The sequence below is a fragment of the Ascaphus truei genome, chromosome 5 (assembly GCF_040206685.1).
Source record: "Ascaphus truei isolate aAscTru1 chromosome 5, aAscTru1.hap1, whole genome shotgun sequence".
NCBI lineage: Eukaryota > Metazoa > Chordata > Amphibia > Anura > Ascaphidae > Ascaphus > Ascaphus truei.
This window is the reverse complement of record NC_134487.1, coordinates 284,277,868-284,299,546: the sequence shown is the minus strand read 5'-3', so window position 1 is coordinate 284,299,546 and position 21,679 is coordinate 284,277,868. Positions and strand designations below refer to the sequence as shown.

General features: G+C 49.2%; 1 protein-coding gene across 19 annotated transcripts in view; it reads left to right on the top strand.

Moving 5' to 3' along the window:
• The window catches only part of ERC1 (ELKS/RAB6-interacting/CAST family member 1), a 190,998-nt gene that overhangs the window by 71,456 nt on the left and 97,863 nt on the right, over positions 1 to 21,679 (top strand). For 8 of the 19 annotated variants that reach the window (XM_075602384.1, XM_075602382.1, XM_075602377.1 and 5 more), the window contains exons 4-13: positions 2,483 to 2,557; positions 3,821 to 3,976; positions 5,313 to 5,405; positions 6,509 to 6,676; positions 7,102 to 7,269; positions 13,084 to 13,221; positions 13,628 to 13,768; positions 14,369 to 14,509; positions 16,018 to 16,050; positions 19,997 to 20,190. In XM_075602384.1, the coding sequence (XP_075458499.1) occupies positions 2,483 to 2,557; positions 3,821 to 3,976; positions 5,313 to 5,405; positions 6,509 to 6,676; positions 7,102 to 7,269; positions 13,084 to 13,221; positions 13,628 to 13,768; positions 14,369 to 14,509; positions 16,018 to 16,050; positions 19,997 to 20,190 (1,307 nt within the window). The remainder of the gene's footprint in view (positions 1 to 2,482; positions 2,558 to 3,820; positions 3,977 to 5,312; positions 5,406 to 6,508; positions 6,677 to 7,101; positions 7,270 to 13,083; positions 13,222 to 13,627; positions 13,769 to 14,368; positions 14,510 to 16,017; positions 16,051 to 19,996; positions 20,191 to 21,679) is intronic. The other 11 variants (XM_075602383.1, XM_075602380.1, XM_075602391.1 and 8 more) reach the window with 5 other exon arrangements.

Sequence of the window (21,679 nt, the reverse complement as noted above, 5' to 3'; positions counted from 1 at the left end):
TCCATCTTATATGTGTGGAAGGGGGTGCTGGTTTAGATGGGCAGAGAAAGGACTTAAGTTGCAAATAGGCATTGAGGATTAGCGGACAGAGTAGATATGAGAAGAGACGTAGGTTTGCTTGACAAGGAAAAGGACAGTGTTGTAGGAGGAAAGTATGAATTTATAGTAAAGGAAATCTGTTTCTGAGCATTATTTCCTCCGTTCACATTCAGCAGTGTGTAGGCACTTGACAATAGTGATTTAAGTTGGTGTGCCATGGTTGGGGTTTAAGCTGCCGGGGGCAACTCGTGGTGGCAGAAGCTGCTGAAGAAAAGTACTGTTGCAAAGAGCTTGCTATGTCGGCACAGAAAAAGGAAATACAAGAGGTTGTGATGGTTTGGAAAATTGGAGATGGTCTAGGTCATGTAGTGGTTTTGTTTGGCCGTGTTAAGGAGCAGGGGGTAGAGCGAGACTAAGGGTTATGAGGTGCTAATCAAATAGAGGGAATGGAGAGTTAGAAAAGTTATAGCCTGAGCAGAAGCGCGAATAAACTAGGTCAAACTAATGTCCATTGCAATGATTAGGAGCGGTAGTCCAATGGGAGAGACCAAAGGAGCGGTTAAGGAAAGAAGTTTTTCCATGATAACCTTCTAGATCAAAACAAGTCTTTTCTTAAATATCCAATAGGGTTTATATTAACCAATTTCATGTCTTTGAAACAAAATGATGTGTGAATTGGACAAACAATGATTAATTAAGTCGGGGTATGTGAAAACGTGGAACCCTGGTTTTATCAGCTAAATTGAAGGGGATAATTTAGAATTGGGTGCTTAAATAATTAGGTAAATATTCAGTGGTGAGTTTGGGAGGCTCCACCCTATATATAAGATCAGAAACTTTGAGTTTGGGTTTCACCATACAAGTGTGTGGAAACACGTCATGCCACGATCAAAAGAAATCTCTGAGGACCTCAGAAAAGCAGGTATTGATGCTCATCAGTCTAGAAAGGATTACAAAACCATGTCTAAGAATTTGGGACTCCACCAATTGACTGTCACAGTCAGATGTAGAAAGTTCAAGACCATAGTCACTCTGCCCAGGAGTGGTCATGTTACCAAAATCTCTCCAAACAAACTGGCAAATCATCTAGGAAGTCACAAAGAACCCCAAAGTAGCATCCAAGGATCTGCAGGCCACTCTCGGCTTGGCTAATGTGAGTGTTCATGACTCGACTATCAGAAAAGAATGGTGTTCATGGAAGGATAGCCAGGAGGAAACCACTGATCTCTAAAAAGAACTTTGCTGTTGTCTGAAGCTCGCCAAAGAGCACATAGATGATCCACAAGTTCATTCTGGAACAATGTCGTCTGGGCAGACAATTAAAAAGTAGACCTTTTTGGCCTCAATGAGAAATGTTATGTTTGGCGAAAACCAAAACTGTGTTCGAACTGAAGAACCTCATCCCAACCGTCAATCATGGTGGTGGGAGTGTGATGGTTTGGGGCTGCTTTGCTGCCTCATTGACACAATGCAGAATTAATTCATGGTTGTATCAGGAGATTCTAGAGGAGATTGCCAGGTCATCCATCTGAGCTGAAGCGAAAGTGGCTTATGCAGCAAGACAATAATCCTAAACATACAAGCAGATCTACAAAAGAATGGCTGCAGAAGAAGAAAATCCACGTTTTAGAATGGCCTAGCCAAAGTTCGGGCCTAAACCCCATCAAAATGTTGTGGCAGGACCCTAAGCAAGCTGTCCGTGCAAGGAAGCCCTCAAATGTCACCGAGTTGGCTCATTCCTGTTACAGAACGGCTTCAAAATTCCTCAAAACTGATGAGAGACTGACCAGCAGTTAAAGGAAACGCTTACTTTAAGTAATTGCTGCTCAATGGGGCACCACCAGGTACTGAAACTAAAGGTTCACATACTTTTCTTTTTTTTTCCACACATGGATATTGAATGTTTAATCATTTGTGGATAAATAAACGTAGACAAATTATCATGTTTTTGTCTTTTGTTGAGATTATCTTTATCTGTTTATTAGGACAGATTAAGATATAATAAAATTTTAGGTTTGAAATATGTGAAAAACCTAAGTGGTTCGCAAACTTTTTCTCGCCACTGTATATGTATATACGCACACATGCCCTTTCTATAGTGTGTGTGTGTGTGTGTGTGTGTGTGTGTGTGTGTGTATTTTAGTTGGAATCTCCTCTTGCCGTGAAATGGTTAAAAAGCTCTAGAGACCCCTCTGTTTCCCCCTCCCCATTGCCTCAGGGGACAGCTCTGAGCTGTATTTTCTGCCCCAGGGAGGCTTTGGAGGTGGGGGATGCTTTTTATTCTCTCCTGGTTACTAGTGGTTGCCACTCTGGGGATCTCGGCGGATCACGTCACCCCATAAGTCACAGTGCAGCTCTGCGTGCCGCTCTCGTGTGGCTCACAGGTTGCTGTCCAGCAGTGGGGCTGTCTCTCACCGCTCCCCTGTTCCTTCTATACACGCAGGACATGCACCGCCGCTTCGAGAATGCGCCGGACTCTGCAAAGACCAAGGCGTTGCAGACAGTGATCGAGATGAAGGTATGAGAGGGGGGTGAGGGACAGAGGCTGATGCCACCGAACTCCAGGTCACAACAGGCCCAGCCAGTATGTGTTGTACAGTGGCTCATCAGCACTGGGTGGCAATGTATAATGAGATACTCCTCATTGTATAGTGCAGTGTGTTCATTATAAGGGATCTAAAAGTTTGTATAGATACTCAACATCATTTTGCAATGCAGTACATTGGAGATTTAGGTTCTGAAGCGACCGATCACAATTTACAGTAAGTATAGATAAAGTATAAAGTATCTGTTGTCTAAATTTTGCATAGGTTGGACCTATGTCTTTTTTCAACCTCATCTACTATGTAACTATGTACTTGAAGAGTTTGGAGCTTATAGAATAAACCCCTTAAGGTTTTCACTGACAGGCGCCTGTAACGCAGTGAAAGGGTTAAATGAACATTTGAAAGTTTGAGACTTTAAAGGGGAGTATTTCCCCCCCCCTAATCTTGCAAGATTCAGTTACCCAATAACCCACAGTAATATCCAGCTCCAAGCTCCGTCTAACAGGACGGGTTTTCTCGCTGTATTTGAAGATGTTTGGCTGTCGTAATGGGGCCGGATTTACCAAGCAGCGCACCTCTGACACTATACTTCTAGCCTCCTGTTAATGAACACATTGTGCTGTACAATAATGCAGAGTATCTCTGATAATAAATGGTTGGGACTGTATAAGGAGTATCTCTATACATGTGCTAGATATGCATAGCCTGCACTGGGATGACCACTTTTGCAGATAAGGGGTTAACCTAATGTGCTTGACATGTCACATGACTTACCAGTCAGGGCACACACCATTCCTGTGGGATTATAATGTCTCGTTACCAGCAGCCAATCAGGAGTCTCCGTGTGTCTGAGGAACACGAAGCCTCAGCCCAGCTTTTACTTGGCATAAATACAATAAATACTCTCTGTCCCCATGATGTACAGTACTACATACCTAATGTGGGTACATATATGCACAGGGATATTTCAGTGGCACCTTTTGTTAGGGATCTATAATAACATTCAGATGAAATAATATGTAGCTGGATACTGACTGGGAGACGGAAATCTCGCTCTCCTATCACATTTCTGTATTTAAAGCTGAATTATTTCTTGTAGTTTGGATATAAAATGTAACACACACCACTACACACACACACACCACTACACACACACACACCACTACACACACACACCACTACACACACAGGCCCTCTGTCAGTGTGTGGTCAGGTCGCTCCCTCTCTCTCCGCAGGACTCCAAGATCACCTCCATGGAGAGGGGTCTGCGGGACCTAGAGGACGAGATCCAGATGCTGAAATGTAACGGGGCGCTGAGTACGGAGGAGCGCGAGGAGGAGATGAAGCAGATGGAGGTGTACCGCAGCCACTCCAAGTTCATGAAGAACAAGGTGAGCCCGTCTGTCCCGCCGCCTCCCAAGGCTATAAGGCACTCCAGGAGCCTGGCTCAGGGCTGCTCCATTCTCTGCAGCGGTCCTCTTTCTGGCAGCTTAAAGTTGTAGGGTGCAGATAATTGGACGCATCGATCCGACCCTCCTTTCTAGCGGGAGGGGTGCAGAGGAGGAAGCCTCATTTAACCTTTCCACTGCCAGAGGGTTCTCATTTTAGAAGCATCCTGTATGGCCCCCGCCCCACCTGAATAACCTTGAGTGCCTCGTACAGCTGTGCTTTCCAACCTTGGAAGTAATCCCCTAAACCAGGGGTGGCCAACTCCAGTCCTCAAGGGCCACCAACAGGTCAGGTTTTAAGGATATATAATAAAAAGGTGCTCGATAGCGCTCTAACAAACCCCAAAAATAATTAATAAAATAACCACTTAATAGTGTGTAAATACGTGAAGGTAATATAAACGATTATAAATAATTGTGCCTAATAACAAAGTGCACTATATTAAATAAAAGTGAATAAGAGACTTAAAGACGCACTACAACCCTTGAATAAAGACTGTTCCATTTGTCTTGCATCAACTGTTACTCCAAAAAAAGCCAGGGGAGCGTATCTTGCAGTCATAGAAAATAAATGAAAAAACATCACATAGTACAGTAATGTTAAAATACAATCCCCCCCGGCCCTTACTGTGTACATAAAATTACTGTTGCGTAGTTAGGCCTTAAAATGTATATGTAACAGAGAAAACTGTTACTATATTAAAACGATGGAACGTTACAGTATAACTTGTAATAACCCTATTGATTTAATAATACATTAAAAAACATGGCCAAGATTACTGGTTTGAGGTCTGGAAGAATAAAATACCTGTAATCTCTACCTTTTTTCTGAGAGATCCCTGGTAACCCCACAGTAATCCCCCTGGTAACCCCACAGTAATACCCCTGGTAACCCCACAGTAATACCCCTGGTAACCCTCCTAGCCCCCACAGAACACGAGTGACGGAAACACACCCTTCCATCATTAGAGGTCAGTGACATTGACCTTGTTAAATTCGGGAAACCCCTCGCTGTTGTGCCGGTGGGAGGGTGTTGCTCTGCGGCGGGCTGTCAATAAAGCTGCATTTCTTGTCAACTCTCCTCCCAGCCTGTTGAACTGTATAGTGGTACTGTGTACCTTTTTTGTCACCTAACTCCCTGTAAATAAAGATGAAAGCGTCTTAATCCAGTGACAAAGGGAGTAAAGCAGCAGCATTCCTGTCCAAACCCGCAATGGCTGTGCATAGTGGTGCTGAGTATCTTTGTGCCATTGCCATGAAAGACTTGATGTCACGACAGGTAGAGCAACTGAGAGAGGAGCTGAATGCGAAGGAGGGCCAGGCGGAGGAGCTGAAGAAGAGAGCGTCAGCTCTGCAGACGGAGGTGTCTGGCGTAAGGCTCGTCATTCTGTCTGTCTGCGGACTTTCCTTCTCTCTTCCTGACGCTCTGCCTGACTCTCAGCCCTGGTTGGAGTGCTAGCTCCTGGGCCTCTCTAACCTTCACATAATCCTCTTCAGCGCTATATACAGTCTTTTTTTTTCTTTTTTTTTTTCCATACGGTCACCTTTTTTATTAACCTCTTTACTGGCAGAGGGGCCTACAACGCTTTGCCAAGCAACGTAATGACGCTCAGATACAATGACTCGCAGGGCACTGCAGGCCCCTCTGGCAGGGAAGGGGTTACATATGCTGAGCGCCCAGTCTCGGGGTTTAGTCATGTGATTGGTGTAACCGTGATCACATGAGCAGAGGCAGCATGACTGCATGCCACTTCACCTGCTCCGGACTCGCTGGGCCTCGATCCGGACATAACACGGCGTGCTGGGAGCTGTCTTCTGCAGAGAGCCTGCGAGTGGTCACCCTGCCCCTCTCTGCTCGATACACCTCTGGTGGAACACGAGGTTTTATCCTGATTGCTGTAGAAGTAATATCCCTCCTTTCATCTCGAATGGTGTGTGTGTGTGTTACTGCTTTATTATCTGTGTCCTTCCCCTGCGGTGCAGTGGGTTCTCCTCCCAGTGCATCCACTCGCTTCAAACCTTTTCCCCCGTTAATTTTGTGGGTTAGATTCTGGAGTCAGAAACCCAACGCTTTATTCTTACCGCACGGTCGAGCCCCAATCCGCTGCGCAGCTCTGTGATCCCAGAGACGCTGCTTTCTGAATTGGCCCAGGAAGTACCTATGGCGGCGTCCTGTGACATGTGCAGCTTGAGTTTAGCGCATAGATCTGATAAGCAATTTAATGGGATTTAAAGCAGCATTAACCCCAATTTAAATATTAGGTGTCCCCTAGAGCCGAACCAGTGCTTTTTTTCCTCCGGACCTCATTCCAGGAGAGATTTTCCAGGGGTAATGTGACAGCCAATCAGAGAGGGGGGGTTGGGCACTGGTTCATTTGTTCACCCTGTGTTGTTTTCTTAGGATGCTGTTTCCTGTGGCTATTAGATGTCTAACCTGTCTCTTTCCCTCCCCGGGGCTGGCGGCGCCCTCTACAGATCGGGCAGGTGAAGCAGGACCTGTCCCGTAAAGACACGGAGCTGATGGCCCTGCAGACCAAGCTGGAGACCCTGACTAACCAGTTCTCCGACAGCAAACAGCACGTGGAGGTGCTGAAAGAATCGCTCAGCGCCAAGGAGCAGCGCGCGGCCATCCTGCAGACTGAGGTCAGGCGATGGGCGGAGTTATAGGGAGCGGTTATATGGGGCAATAGGAGGAGTTATAGGGAGCGGTTGTATGGGGCAGTAGGAGGAGTTATAGGAGGCATTTCTATGGGGTAATAGGAGGAGTTATAGGGAGAGGTTATATGGAGCAATATGATTAGTTATAAGGAGAGGATATATGGAGCAATAGGAGCAGTTACATGGGGCAATAGGAGTTATAGGGAGCGGTTATATGGGGTAATAGGAATTATAGGGAGATGTTATATGGCGCAATAGGAGGAGTTACAGTGAGCAGTTATGTGGAGCCAATAGGAGGAGTTATAGGGAGCGGTTATATGGGCAATAGGAGTTCTAGGGAGAGTTAATGTGGAGCAATAGGAGGGGTTACTTGATGTACACATGATCCTTCTGGCCTCATCACTCCGCAGGTGGACGCTCTCCGCTTGCGCCTGGAGGAGAAAGAGACGATGTTGAACAAAAAGACGAAGCAAATCCAGGAGATGTCGGAGGAGAAGGGGACCCAGTCTGGGGAAATCCATGACCTGAAGGACATGCTGGATGTGAAGGAGCGGAAAGTCATTGTGCTGCAGAAGAAGGTACAGAGACCTCTGTCCATGGGGCTGTCTGTGTGACACCTCAGGTCAAAGTGATTTCACTAGAGTGCCATACATGCACACAGGCTCCAGCTGCACAATTCATACCGTACAGTAGTATTGTCCTGTGGTTATTCTGCCATGTGAACACTAGGTGGCACTGTTTGATCTCTGGCTGAAATGTCACAAATAACATCTGTTTGCGGTAATTCCTGTGTTGAGATCGGACAAAGTGGCCCATATTTACCAAGCTGCGTTATTCCATAGTTCTCCTTCTGGCACCACTAGGCACCTTTTTGCAGCTCATTCCTTTCAATAGTCCATAAGGTGTCTGGTGGTGCTAGGATGGGTCTCATGAGAACAGCACCATTGGGAAAAGATGCCCGATTTTATCTCGGTTTATAAGAGCTAAACGCTCCTGTCTATACGTGATGTGCACGGTGCTGGGAAGCGCTGTGTACATCAGCTTAATGCAACTCATGCTTTTGACAATCAGACGGGCTTTGTTAAAAAAAAAATAAAAAAAATAACTCTTGTACCTTACTTGCACCCCAGTATTGCCCTTGTACTCACTGGCCACGTGGCCTCCCCTCCTTATTGCCCCATGCACTCCATTGTCATCATGCCTTCCCTGCCTTTTGCCCATGGCACGTGGCCTGCTGTGCTTATTGCCCTGGGCACGTAGTCTGCCCTGCTTTTTGCCCTCAGCACTTGACCTGCCCTGCTTTTTGCCCTGGCCACGTGGCCTGCCTGGCTTATTTACCCCTGCACTTCTGGTTCACGTGGCCTCCTCTCCGATATGAAGGCTTTCCTCTGTAGCGCGGTTGGCACCTCCCCGTTTCACTAGCCCATTAAACCTCACAGAACAGCTGCAGTTCTTCCGCCTGGAAGCGCTGCCCAAACCCAGGAACAGTTCAGTATTTATGGGCTCTTCTCTGCCAGGATTTCTCTCTCTTCCTATGATCTCTGACCAAACTCTGCCGTTCCTATGAGAAAGCCGCTCCCTCCCATACTGCAAATCTTCAGCTCCGTTTTATGCTCGGTTTAAAAAACCCACAACCTGCATATCACACGTAGCGAAGGAAAGAAACCCGCGCCCATTCTAAAGCCATTATTATAGCGTTATAAAGTGTATTTGAAACACAAGCTTATTGGTATTTAAATAACCTCACAAAAATCTAAGCCATGCATATAGTGTATTTCTGAGCGTGCAGGACACTGTGCCGCTGTAGAGTTTCCCTTCCCTGCTCCCGACACCCTCGCAGTGGGCGGAGCGGGGCGTGACACGGCGCGATGGTTGGGAGTGTGGCTGGCATAGGATCGGGGTCTCGCGTCTCTCTCGTCCCCGCGAGCCGTGCGGTGTCGCATTGCAGAGCTTTTCTTATCTTTTGTAAGAAGCCGCTGACCTGGAAAAGCTTATTGAGCGCAGGAATAGCAGAGGCGCGGAGTGTGTGTGTGTTCATATTGTCAGACCGCGCGCCTCACTGACTGCGAACCAGGAGGTCGCCCGGACTTTAATTTGCTTGTGCAGAGATCATCTGGGCCCTCAACTCGCCCGCTTCCTGCCTTCCAGGGCTCGGCCCGCTGGGTGTGACGGGCTTGGATTCACATGGATGCAGGAGACTCTTGCCTTGTAGCAGTCAGGCTTAGCTGGGGATCTTGGTGCACACACTGGGAGGGACTGGGAAGGACTGGGAATCCTATGTGCATCCCCTTATAACATGTAGTTCTGGTAACTCCTCTTCTAAGCAATGTGCACATCACATGAATGCATGGGTAGGAAGTGTGGGGAGACCTTATAAGGCAGCGGTGGCCAACTCCTGTCCTCAAGACCCCCCCCCCCCCCCCCCCTTCAACAGGTCAGGTTTTCAGGATATTCCAGCTTCAGCACAGGTGGCTCAATCAGCCTGCTTCAGCGCAGGTTCTTCGACTGAGCCACCTGTGCTGAGGCAGGGGTTGTCCTGAAAGCCTGACCTGTTGGTGCCGCTTGAGGACTGGAGCTGGCTACCGCCTGCTATTTAGTAATCAAGTGGACTAGAAAAAGTAGTGGTACTTTTGATGGTCTTGTGACTATACAGGGTTTTTATGATGGGAGAAAGGAAGGGAGTCTTTGTTTATATCCATTCTTTTTTATTGCAAACTTTTACAGGTCTGCTGCAGTTTGAAAGTAAGAAAAGCAGAGGTTCTGGGTTTGCAATTAAAGTGGTAGGTCTCCCGTGACAAGGGGTGCTCAACGCCAGTCAAGCCCCCCCTCCCCCTCCCCCCAACAGGTCAAGTTTTCTAGATATCCCTGCTTCAGCACAGGTGACACAATCAGTCCCTGCTTCACCACACATTGCTCAATCAGTCCCTGCTTCAGCACAGGTGGCTCAATCTTTGACTGAGCCTCTGAGCCACCTGTGCTGATGCTGGGATATCCTGAAAACCTGACCTGTTAGGGGGGGGGGGGGGGGTCAGAACTGCAGTTGAGCACCCCTGCCCTAGACTTTGTTCACTGACGCCATGTTCATTGTTCATGGGATCTGCCCGGTGTAATGACCTCTCTTTCCCGCCGTCATTCTTCTTTATAAAAATGGCGTCAGTCACAGGAACGAAGTGATGGGGCTTGTTGGTGAGTTGTACAGTGAGTGACACAGCGAGGCATGTGCGGGAGGCGCCCGTACAGGGGGGGCGGGGGGGGGCTTCTTGGTACAGCTTTCTTACAGGCCCTGTCTGCATCCACAGAGGATAGAGGAGGCAATGTGTTTTTTTTTTTAACCCTTTTGCTGCCAGAGAAGCCGGCAATGCTTTTCTCTGCAGTGCCATCGCTGGCCCTTTGTTGGCAGCGAAAGGGTTAAAGAAATGAGCGCCTTCTCCGGGTAAGTAAACACATTCTTCCTGCGGCCTTGCTAAGGAAGCGAGGTGGCTGCACGGGGCTCGCTTCTTAACCCTTCCTTTCAGCTTGGAGGTGTCTTCAGACAACAAACATCTCTTGTTTGCTGGGATTTCCTGCGGGGTGGGTGGTGTGTGTGTGTGTGTGTGTGTGTGTGTGTGTGTGTGTGTGTGTGTGTGTGTGGGGGTAGGGAAGGCTTTGCTGAAAAGGCTTATTTTCCGCAGCGGGATGTTTTTTTGGAGCAGTCGGTCGTTATGTGCGTGCAGACGTCTGACAAAACTTGTTGTGGCAAAAGGAGCCTGTTAATTAGGAGCCCGTTAATTAGAAGGTACCAGAGCCTGTCACGTTGTATTCCAACCCCTTACTAACTTCCTCCCCTGCCCCGGTGAGGTCAGAACCGGTGCGGTGTGTTGCAACCCCTTCCTAACATCCTCCCCTGCCCCGGTGAGGTCAGAACCGGTGCGGTGTGTTCCAACCCCTTCCTAACATCCTCCCCTGACCCGGTGAGGTCAGAACCGGTGCGGTGTGTTCCAACCCCTCCCTAACTTCCTCCCCTGCCCCGGTGAGGTCAGAACCGGTGCGGTGTGTTGCAACCCCTTCCTAACATCCTCCCCTGACCCGGTGAGGTCAGAACCGGTGCGGTGTGTTCCAACCCCTCCCTAACATCCTCCCCTGCCCCGGTGAGGTCGGCAGATGTCTGGTTTGGTCCCTGGCTTGGCATTTTGTTGTTGGACGGTCACAGCTGCTGGTGAAGAAGGGGAGAGAGAAAGGTGCGAAAATCTACATTGGATTAGAAATAAATGTGCCGTTTTGAAGGAGTTGGGTAAAAATGGCGCTGTTATCTTGTAAGGAGAGGTCGGGAGGGAGGCCCAGCAAAGATACTCATGGTGCCCGCTCTGATAGGGATGAATGAGCTACAACCTCAAGCAAAGGAAAGTTTCATCTAAACCTGGGGTGCTCAACTCCAGTCCTCAAGACCCCCCCCAACAGGTCAGGTTTTCTGAATATCCCTGCTTCAGCACAGGTGGCTCAATCGTTCCCTGCTTCAGCACACTTGGCTCAGTCTTCAGATTGAGCCACCTCTGCTGAAGCTGGGATATACTGAAAACCTGACCTGTTTGTTGGGGGTGGGGAGGGGGGAGTAGCAGGACAGAAGTTGAGCACCCCTGATCTAAACTTCAATGAGCAATTCCGCTTTACGTTAATAACTTTGGTTGAAAAAGCATTTCCCCCTCTCTCCCTATCTCGGGCTAAGTCCCCAGTGGCCACGGCATGCGCGCTGCACACAAGGCACAGCTCTATAGGGCACGCTCCAGTCGGCGTGTGTGTGTGTGTGTGTGTGTGTGTGTGTGTGCCCCAGCTGCGATGTGCGATCGCCTTGGCCAAAAGACTAGATTTTTGGCCACGTCACGTGGCGGTTCAGCCAATGAGGGCCAACCAGCCGCGTGACGTCATGGCCGCGCCCCCACCATGCCCTCCCCCCCCCCCCCCCCCTCCGGCGGATGGCCTGCTCTTCAGCCGCAGACCACAGGTCGCGGCTGTAACGGGTGCGCGTGAGACGTGACCATTTGGGCCGTGGCCGTACTCATCTCATACGGAGTGTCTGGCTGATTCCTGAAAATGTTTAAGGCCTTGTACATAGTAAACACTAATACACCTAGACTAGGATTAAAATCCTCATTTACCTTTTTTAGGAGGGAGAAGGACCAACATTGGATCCATATTCAGTCAGATGAGAGACCTGCTTACTAGGGCAGTGGGGAGGGGTGAGCCTGACACCTGGGAGGGTGGGGCCACTAACCTCCAACAGCTGAGACCAGCTGACCATCAGTAATACTGTGTATTGTTCTCATATTGGAAGTGGCGTTGGGCTTTTTTGTTCTTTGTTTTATGCATCCGCCACGCTCAGTAGCACTCCTTTTTGACACTTGTATGCATATATATATTTTTGTGGGGGCTCAGGGGTTCCCAAAAATGAGTTTCTTGGGGTTCTGTGTGTTTAACTTATACCTCCTAATAGAGGTAAATGAGAATGTTAATCCTAGTATAGGTGTATTAGTATTTTATCTGGTAGTGTTAAGACCTGTGAACGGGGGTTTGCCTTGTCGTGGCTCAAAGGCTTACGATGCTTTGGCCAAAGGGTTAAACTAAATGACATTTTTTTCAGGAGAATATATAAGTATTTTACTGTGTATTTTTGTCGTATTGGAGGTGGCATTGGGCTTTTTTGTTCTTTGTTTTAGACATCCATTTATGTCACAGCTGTACCTCCCTCTCCACACTTTGGTTTTTGCAGTTCACCTATAACATTAAGGGGAGACTATTCTCTGCCTCGCTCACTACCACAACAAGTGCTGTACTATTGGGAAGGACACGGTGTAACACTGCTTAGGCACCACAGCCCTACGGTTTATGTTCCACACTCTGATATCTGCCAGCCTCCTCTCTCCCATGGAGCACAAGTCAACATCATTTAAAAGCTGCATTTCTGCCACACTCAGTAGCACTCCTTTTTGACACTTATATGCATAAATATTTTTTTGTGTGGGATCAGGGGTTCCCAAAACGAGCTTCTCTGGGTTCTGTGTGTTGTATAAATGGATGTCTGGCACATCTGTGAAACGGAGGCAATGAGGGTTATGATAGAGAATATGAGGTTGGCAACTGCTGCTTTCAGGGACAGGGAGAGAGAGCGAGACCGGCGTCGGGAGATGGGGTATCGCATAGAATATAAGGGGCTGGCCACGGTGGAAATATGAGAGTTCTTGACTGGAAGAGTAGTCGGTGCATGGAACCGTTAACCAGCTGAAATGGTGTAGTTACAGTACATACCGCAGAGTGCCGTAAGCCGCTCACAGGTGGGTATATGATATCAGTTTGCCATTCTGTTGGTAAGAGAGCCCCTCCAGTGCTAGCTCCCTGTAACACGCTCTCTTCTCCGTCAGATTGAGAACCTGCAGGAGCAGCTGAGGGACAAGGAGAAGCAGCTGAGCAGCCTAAAGGATCGCGTGAAATCTCTGCAGACTGATACCACCAACACGGACACTGCGCTGACCACGCTAGAGGAAGCTCTCGCTGAGAAGGTATGTCCCCCACAGGTGACCCCTCTGTGCCGGGGGGGGGTGCGTCAATCCTTCTCTACTGGAGGGCCCTCTGCCGGGAGTGGGGGAGAGTGGTCCCTCTGTACCAGGGATGGGGGTTATACAGAGACAGCACTAGGTTTCAAATCTTGTTCCAACTTCAAAGACCAGCATCTTTATCACTAGTTTTATGCTTCCTTTTAGTTTTGACTTGAATGTGCAAGTTCTGATCCGACATGAAGGTGCAGGTTCTGATGTGTTTGTGGGACTGCTCTGTGGATCACACTGGAGTCTGTAGCTTACTAGGCCATAGTATGCATGCAGGGGGGTGAGGGGTAAGACTGGCAGGACTGACTGCGGCCTTGGTGCCCTCCGCCGGCGGGTCTCACCGCTCTGCTATGTATTCCAGGAGAGAATCATCGAGCGTCTGAAAGATCAGAGGGACAGGGATGAACGGGAGAAGCTGGAGGAGCTGGAATCCTCCAAGAAGGAAGTGAAGGACATGAAGGAGAAAGTCAGCGTGTTACAGGGAGACTTGTCTGAGAAAGAGGTGCCTGGCATGTCAACCACATATATACCACATATATATGCTGTGTGTGTGTGTGTGTGTGTTTATGCCTATGCCTATGTCTTGTGCATGTGTGTGCATATATAGAAATACAGATGTACAGTAGGTGACTGTGCGTGCACAGATATAGGTGTGCATATATATATATAGAGGTGTGTATGTGTACGCGCATATACAGATATAGGTGTGCATATATTGATATGCAGATATAGATGTGCCTGTGTGTTCAGATATAGGTGTGCATATACTGTATATATACACGAATAGATCTAGGTGTGCGTGTGTGCATATATACTGTAGATATACAGATATAGGTGTGTGTGTATGTGTGCGTGCACGCATATGTAGATATGCAGGTGTGTGTGTGCGCATCAGCACATATGTAGATATACAGATATAGGTGTGTGGCACAATGTTTCACTGTTCTGAAGAGCTTACCATTTAATTTTGGTGCTTCGGTTCCATGAGCGGACACTAGGATTCAAACAAGGCTCACCCACTTCCAGGACAGTTGAGTGCTATTAGGTGAGACCCTTGTGTTTGGAGGTTTACGCTGTGTTTGTGGCTCTCCCTGTTATGCAGGCCTCACTGCTGGACCTGAAGGAGCACGCCTCCACCCTCGCTTCATCTGGCCTGAAGAAGGACTCTAGGCTCAAAACCCTGGAGATTGCTCTGGAGCAGAGGAAGGAGGAGTGCGTGAAGCTGGACAGTCAGCTGAGGAAGGTGAGGAATTCAGGGATCCATTCTCATAAGAGCCGACATCTTCTTATCACTCTCAGACACGGGGCCTTGGCAGCCGGTCAGGCTCAGCACATATTGCAGTGCGATGTATTTGACACGCAGAGCCATATAGCATGCAGAATAATGTCACAGGTGAAAGGATGCTGGAATATTCCACACTTGTACACATTTACAAATTGAAATTAGAATATTTTTTTGCATAGATCCTACTCCCACCAGTGAAGAGCCCTTTTAAGCACCGAGCATGGTTTTTACACACGTGTTTTATAGATTCAGACACGTACACGGTTTGTTGTATTTGTGTAAAGGTGAAGAGTTTCTCCTCTTAAACAGCAAGTTTTTATTATCAAAAAAGACAAATATATAGAAATGGTGCTTGGTTACACTCTCGCACTTCATCTGATGTCAGGGGAGGTTATGCAGGCTGATCTGAATAACTTTCCGACAGAGCTGTAATTCCCAGAGGATGCTGGTGCTGAGTCTCTGGTTTCTTCCTCTAAACTGCAGTTTATATCTGATCGCTCGCTAATTTCTCTCTCTCGCGCGCTCGCTGATCTCTCCCTCTCGCGCGCTCGCTGATCTCTCCCTCTCGCGCGCTCGCTGATCTCTCTCTCTCGCGCGCGCTCGCTAATCTCTCTCTCTCGCGCGCTCGCTAATCTATCTCTTGCGCGCTCGCTAATCTCTCTCGCGCGCTCGCTAATCCCTCTCTCTCACGCGCTCGCTAATCTCTCTCGCGTGCTCGCTAATCTCTCTCCTGCGCGCTCGCTAATCTCTCTCGCGCGCTTGCTAATCTCTCTCGCGTGCTCACTAATCTCTCTCTCTCGCGCATGCTCGCTAATCTCGCGCGCTCGCTAATCTCTCTCGCGCGCGCTCGCTAATCTCTCTCTTGCGCGCGCTCGCTAATCTCTCTCTTGCGCGTGCTCGCTAATCTCTCGCGTGCGCGCTCGCTAATCTCTCTCGCGTGCGCGCTCGCTAATCTCTCTCGCGTGCGCGCTCGCTAATCTCTCTCGCGCGCGCTTGCTAATCTCTCTCGCGTGCTCACTAATCTCTCTCTCTCTCGCGCGCTCGCTAATCTCTCTCTCGCGCGCGCTTGCTAATCTCTCTCTCGCGCGCGCTCGCTAATCTCTCTCTCGCGCGCGCTCGCTAATCTCTCTCTCGCGCGCGCTCGCTAATCTCTCTCTCGCGCGCGCTCGCTAATCTCTCTCGCGCGCGCTCGCTAATCTCTCTCGCGCGCGCTCGCCAATCTCTCTCTCGCGCGCTCGCCAATCTCTCTCTCTCGCGCGCCAATCTCTCTCTCTCGCGCGCTCGCCAATCTCTCTCGCGCGCTCGCCAATCTCTCGCGCGCTCGCTAATCTCTCTCTCTCGCGCTCGCTAATCTCTCTCTCTCGCACTCGCTAATCTCCATCTCTCGCGCGCGCTTGCTAATCTCGCGCGCTCGCTCGCTAATCTCTCTCACCTCGGCCTCTCCTCCCTGCTCTCTCTCCTCTCAGCACGCTGACGGGTTACCTCACCCTGGGAAAGCAGTAAGTGTGAGTTGCATGGGCCAGTGTCTGTGCTCACTCCATGTGTGTGTGGCCTGTCTCCGACCCTCAGCCCTGCACTCGTTCCTCGTGTCGTCTCATTTTCATGCGGCTCACATCACAGACCTAATAACTAAATGTTACCCCTACGCCATGACTCGGCGTGCTTCAGTGACTGTGCTACTGTTCTCTTTACAACCAGACTTCCCTTAACACAGACTTATAGGGAAATAAGAATCCCTTCCCCAAGAAGCTTGTAATCTGAATGCACACACGTGCAGCTGCATGTGTGTGTGCGTGATCCTGCTTCTCCCGTACATGTGCGGTTGCCTGCTCTCCCCTCGTGTACGCGTGCATCTCCTGCTTGGCTGCAGTGGGGTCCGTCCCTCTCCCCAGGGAGTTTGGTTTCTCTGTCCCGCCCTCCCCCCTGTCCAGGGCGGTGGGGGAGGAATCTGGTGACCTCCGTCGCCCTGTGATTAGCTGGCTGTGGTTTTTGGCCTCCCTGCCCTCGTCCTGTTGATGTGACCTCGCCTTAAGAGCTGGTGACAGAGGGCGCTGTGTTGTTGGATGGCCGGAGAGTGCCAGGTGGAAGGGAGCGGTGCCTCGTGTAAATAAGTGACTGCCAATTATCACCCTCGCTGGCAGCCCAAGATAGGAGCTGAACGCATACCAGCTGGCCCCCTCCCCGTCCCGCCAGCTGTGCGCTGAGCCGCCATGGCCTGTGAGGTCTCATCTTTAGTGTCCTCCGAGCAGCATTACTTGTTGGGGGGTTATTATTTAACCCCACATCTTTAGGGCTTCAGGTATCACACACGTCTCCTTTGCCTATAATGTTTTGAGATCCTAAATCGGATCTCTTCACGCAGTTCCAGTTCCCCCCACCAGGCGGGGCTCTGTTATAGCACTGAACATTTTAGAAAGAGTTTGACTTCTTTTTTTTAGTTCAAAATAAAACTACAATGAGACCATTAAGTCCTCGAGTCATGAATCATGTTGCACGTATTTAAAAAAAAAAAAAACAGAAATAGATATTTAATTGAGAACTACTAGGTTTGATTTGGCCAGACACCTAGACAAGCCACTGTAACTATAATTGCATCAATGTATCTCATCACACACGCATAGGTCCTTAACACCGTCTGGCTCCGAGAGGGGACGGAGGGGAGGGTTGTGGGCAAGAGGTCCTCTACTCGCTGTTGATACCTTTTGTAGACGTGGACAGCGGAATTTAGTAATAGAATACTCTATAGAACTATGGAAAGATCAAGAAGCACTGTAACAATAGTTGATACTTCTGTTTAATTGTACTAACAGAACATGTATTTTAGACCAGTATCCTCAGGTGCAGCAGAGCTGATGCACACACCTGACAATCTCGTTGTCTCTTGCAGTTCTATCCTCTCCTCCTCACTTGATCTGTGTGCCCCCTTCTCTGCTCCGGCACACCCGTCTCTCTCGTAACGCCTGGTCTCGGCTAAATTCACAAACGCGCTTCCTTCGCACTTGCTCCTCTGGACACATACGGAGGAAATCTCGCACTCGCGCTGATTTTCTACATTATACGTTTCTCCTGTTTTGGCCGTAGAGAGAGCAGAGATGAGAAAACAGTACTACTCACAAATCCAATCCACTGGCCTCTGCATTTTACTCTGTCCTCCGACCTCCTTCTGCCACTTTCCTTCCTTTCTTGTCGAGCCTTTGCCCACCACTGTAAAAGCAAGGTGGGTGATATCCACAGTGCGATGCCTTTTGTCCCGTTCCCCTTCTCTTTGCTTCTACCAAGGGCTGTGATTATACCCAAAAGCGCACGCGGCGTCGCTTGTAGCGGCGCAAAACAATTTGCTTAATTCCAATGACACTGATCATACCGCTGGTGACAGTCGCGGCGCGCTGTACTGCAAAGCGGACGGCTGGGGAAGAGACTTTGGAATTTTTTTTTCCCGACTGTGTCACGTGAGCGGTTTAGCCAATGAGGGCGAACCGCTCACGGCCACGCCTCCTCTGCTCTCCCTCCCCGGTATAATCAAGATGCTGCTCGGCGGCAGCGCTGGGTGATGTCACAGAATAGCGCTGCCGCCTTGCAGCACTTGGTATAATCAAGGCCTAAGGCCGTGATTTATAGCACAAAATCGCCCGCGGCGCCAAAACAAATATGATAAATCCAATAAAAGGGTTCATACCTATGGCGACGGCCGCGCTGTGCCATACTGCAAAGCGGGAGGCTTTTGAAGAGATTTCTACATTTGTTTTCATCTGGCGACGGCCGTGTCACGTGCTTCAAACGTCCAATCAGAGTCTTCCGATCAACCTTATCGCACGCATTAAAGAATGTGCTTGTGAGTGCTCGGCGGCGTCGCAAATGTGACGTCAGTTCCGCGCGCGTGCGTTGCAGAACTCGGTATAATCTCAGCCTAATCCTCCTCCCACTCTTGACTCCTTTTCTCCTGTTACAGCGTTAGATGTTTGTAAACTGATTTTCTCTTCTCCCTCTACCACCGAGGTAGTCAACTCCAGTCCTCAAGAGCTACCAACAAGTCAGGTTTTCAGGATATCCCTGCTTCAGTACAGGTGGCTAAATCGGTGTCTCAGTCAAAGATATCCATATATTACCATCTTAAATAAAAATTGTCGCATGCTTTAAATATAAAAAGAAGAATAAAGGAGAGTAAGTAGTATTGCTTCTTTAAGCAGGACTGTTTGCTGAAGATCTTGTTCTACAAAGTGTTCAAATAGAAAAGGAATTACTCGTTAATATTTGCACTAACACTGCTTCCTCTATTGAGCATAAAGTCCTTGCACCGCCTAACCCTGCTTCTCCGCTGTCTCCATGCTCCTGGGTTACGTTAATCCATCACCCCACAGATATCCTGTGCCAGGATCCGGGGTGTACGTTTACACCTGCAGGTCACAGGTGACATTCACCGTAATGAATCCGCTGCCAGTCCCGCGAGAGTTTCCTAGGGAGTCTGTGTAGTTACAGGATGTTCCCGACCGCACGGTGCTTCTGCACCATGCATGATGCTCCGCTTTGTAATGTGTGCGCTCGGGGGAGCAGAGCTGCGTCTCGCCTGTGTGTAAATTAATCGCAGTCTCCATGCGGTGCACGAATAGTGAGGCTGACGTGCAGGGTTCCTAGAGGTGAGGAGGGGGTGCTGCTGAGACAGTGGGGAGACAATCGCATGCAAGGCATGATATCTTTGTAATGAAACTTACAACTCAAAGTTGAACCTATGGGCAAATGTGTTAAAGTTTTGCTTTGCGATATTTTGGAAATGTTCTGCTTCGCAAATCCGCAAAAGTTTGTTCCAACCTTTTTGTTTAACCGCACAAAAGGCGGCAATTGCGCTTGTCTCTATTTCACGGGGTTTTTCCGCTTCAACGATTTTTTTCTTCTTCTTCGTTCGGTGAGGCGACCTGAGCGTTTTTTTGGGGGAGGGAGGGGGGCGAACGTTGACCAATTGGCGAAGAAAAAGTGGAAATTGCGAGAAAACGCCATTTCTACAGCGAATTCGAACTTTGGCGAAACCTTCGCCCTCATCTAAATAGACCGCCCCCACAAGCCTGTGTATTCAATAATTCCTGCACTTCTCCTGCTCCCTGTTACCCAACTAGCAATGTTCTAAATGACTGTAGGTGAGAGGCAGGAGAGGTAACTGTAAGAGCCCCTGCCAAAGTAGCCGTAAGTGGAACATTCTAATAGCTTTATTGGGTTTGTATTTAATATAACATCCAATGTTTCCTAAACTTCAATGATGGTAACTGGCACGAAGGTGGCACCAAGTCTCACCTGATCGGGGTGACACTAGGGTTTTAAATAAGCTACTTCAGCACTCCTTGTCTCTGCTTTGGCTCATCTCACTTTCCTCCTCTCGCTCCTCTCACCCTCTCCTCCTCACTCTCTCCCTTTTTTCCCCTCCTCTTCCTTTTTCTCATATTTGTTCTCTCTCAGGCCCATGATGCCGCTCAGGAGGCCAGGTCCAGCCCGGAGCTGAGCGAGCGCACGCAGCAGCTGGAGAGGGAGGTGTCGCGGTTCCGAGAGGAGGCGGGGAAGTCCCAGGCGGAGGTGGACCGGCTGCTGGAGATCCTAAAAGAGATGGAGAATGAGAAGAACGAGAAAGACGGCAAGATCGCGGAGCTGGAGAGGTGAGTCTCCAGAAGGGGCGAGGCTGGGTAAGGGGGTACAGTGTAATCGCACTCCTACAAGAGAGGCTTTCAGCACAGAGCGATGTAACTTGGGCATTGGGTTCTAGGCACATCGGGCAGTGTAGCTGTTGCAAGCTTTGTTCCATAACCAGAATTCCCTTTCATGATGCAACATGAGATAATGGCAATATTTGGCGTTGGTTCTCTTAGGCGTAATTACTCGGCCCAGGGAATATGCAAAGAGAAAATACCACAAATAGTGTAATATGTTCAAACAGATGGAATATATGCTTGTTGGTTCTATAAGAGTTTAAACTCGCACTTTGAATCTCTTGAGTTCTGTGCGTGTCTCTCGGATAATACGTGATCTCTGCTATCAGTCAGGAAGGTCCTTTTTCTTATCCCATAATCTGTGTTACTGGAAGCAACATAAAGACAAAAAAAAGAGCAAATTGCGCAGTCTGTCTGAGCCTCAAAGCGATTTGTGTAAAGCATACATCAATGTATACTCGCATTTAAAATGTCTGTTATGTGCATATGTGAAGTAATAGTCACCCCTCTATCTGGAATCACTCGGTACTAGGTCCCCAAACAGAAAAGCGGGGGGAAATGTATTTTAACACCACCTGGTGCTAATGAGAACGGCAGTCACACACACTGCTGCGTTACCCAGAGGCACTGAGAAGGGTTAAACAAATAAACCAAGCTCCTTGTACCATACGCTTTTATTTAAGGTTATACCATATTTATGCTAAGCAGGAAGAGAGCGGGGCTTTTTATAAAGACAAATATTTGTACAGTGTATATTTTTAGAAATCTTTGCCTAACCTACTGTATTTATTGTCAGCGGGGCATGGAAGTGGGAAATTAATAGGGCCAGCAAACCTGAACCGTGGTCAAGAGTCATTGGCATCCCGGAGGTGAACATGAGCTGAGCGCACTGCGTGTTGTGTGTACGCGGCGTGTGTGGACAGACGACACACAGAATTTTGGTTGCTGCTTCGCTTGCAGCCGATGTTCCTCTCGCGCTTTCCCTGCTGCCCTCCAGGATTTTTATTTGGGTTTAGATTTTTGTTGTAGTTTTCATTAAACACTGAAACAAAGAGCCAAGCCTCTCGGGCCTGCCCTTTGCACCGCCCCCCCCCCCCCCCCCGGGCCTGCCCTTTGCACCCCCCCCCCCGGGCCTGCCCTTTGCACCCCCCCCCCCCCGGGCCTGCCCTTTGCACCCCCCCCCCGGGCCTGCCCTTTGCACCCCCCCCCCCCCCCCCCCCCCGGGCCTGCCCTTTGCACACCCCCCCCCCCGGGCCTGCCCTTTGCACCCCCCCCCCCGGGCCTGCCCTTTGCACACCCCCCTCCCTGGGCCTGCCCTTTGCGCCCCTCCCTCCCCCCCTCATAAGTGAGTCGCCCCGGCTAGCGCTCTGTATATAGAATTGTACGGGCTCGGGAAGTGCTTGTCCTGAGGAGGAAGTGACTTGCACATGGTCACATG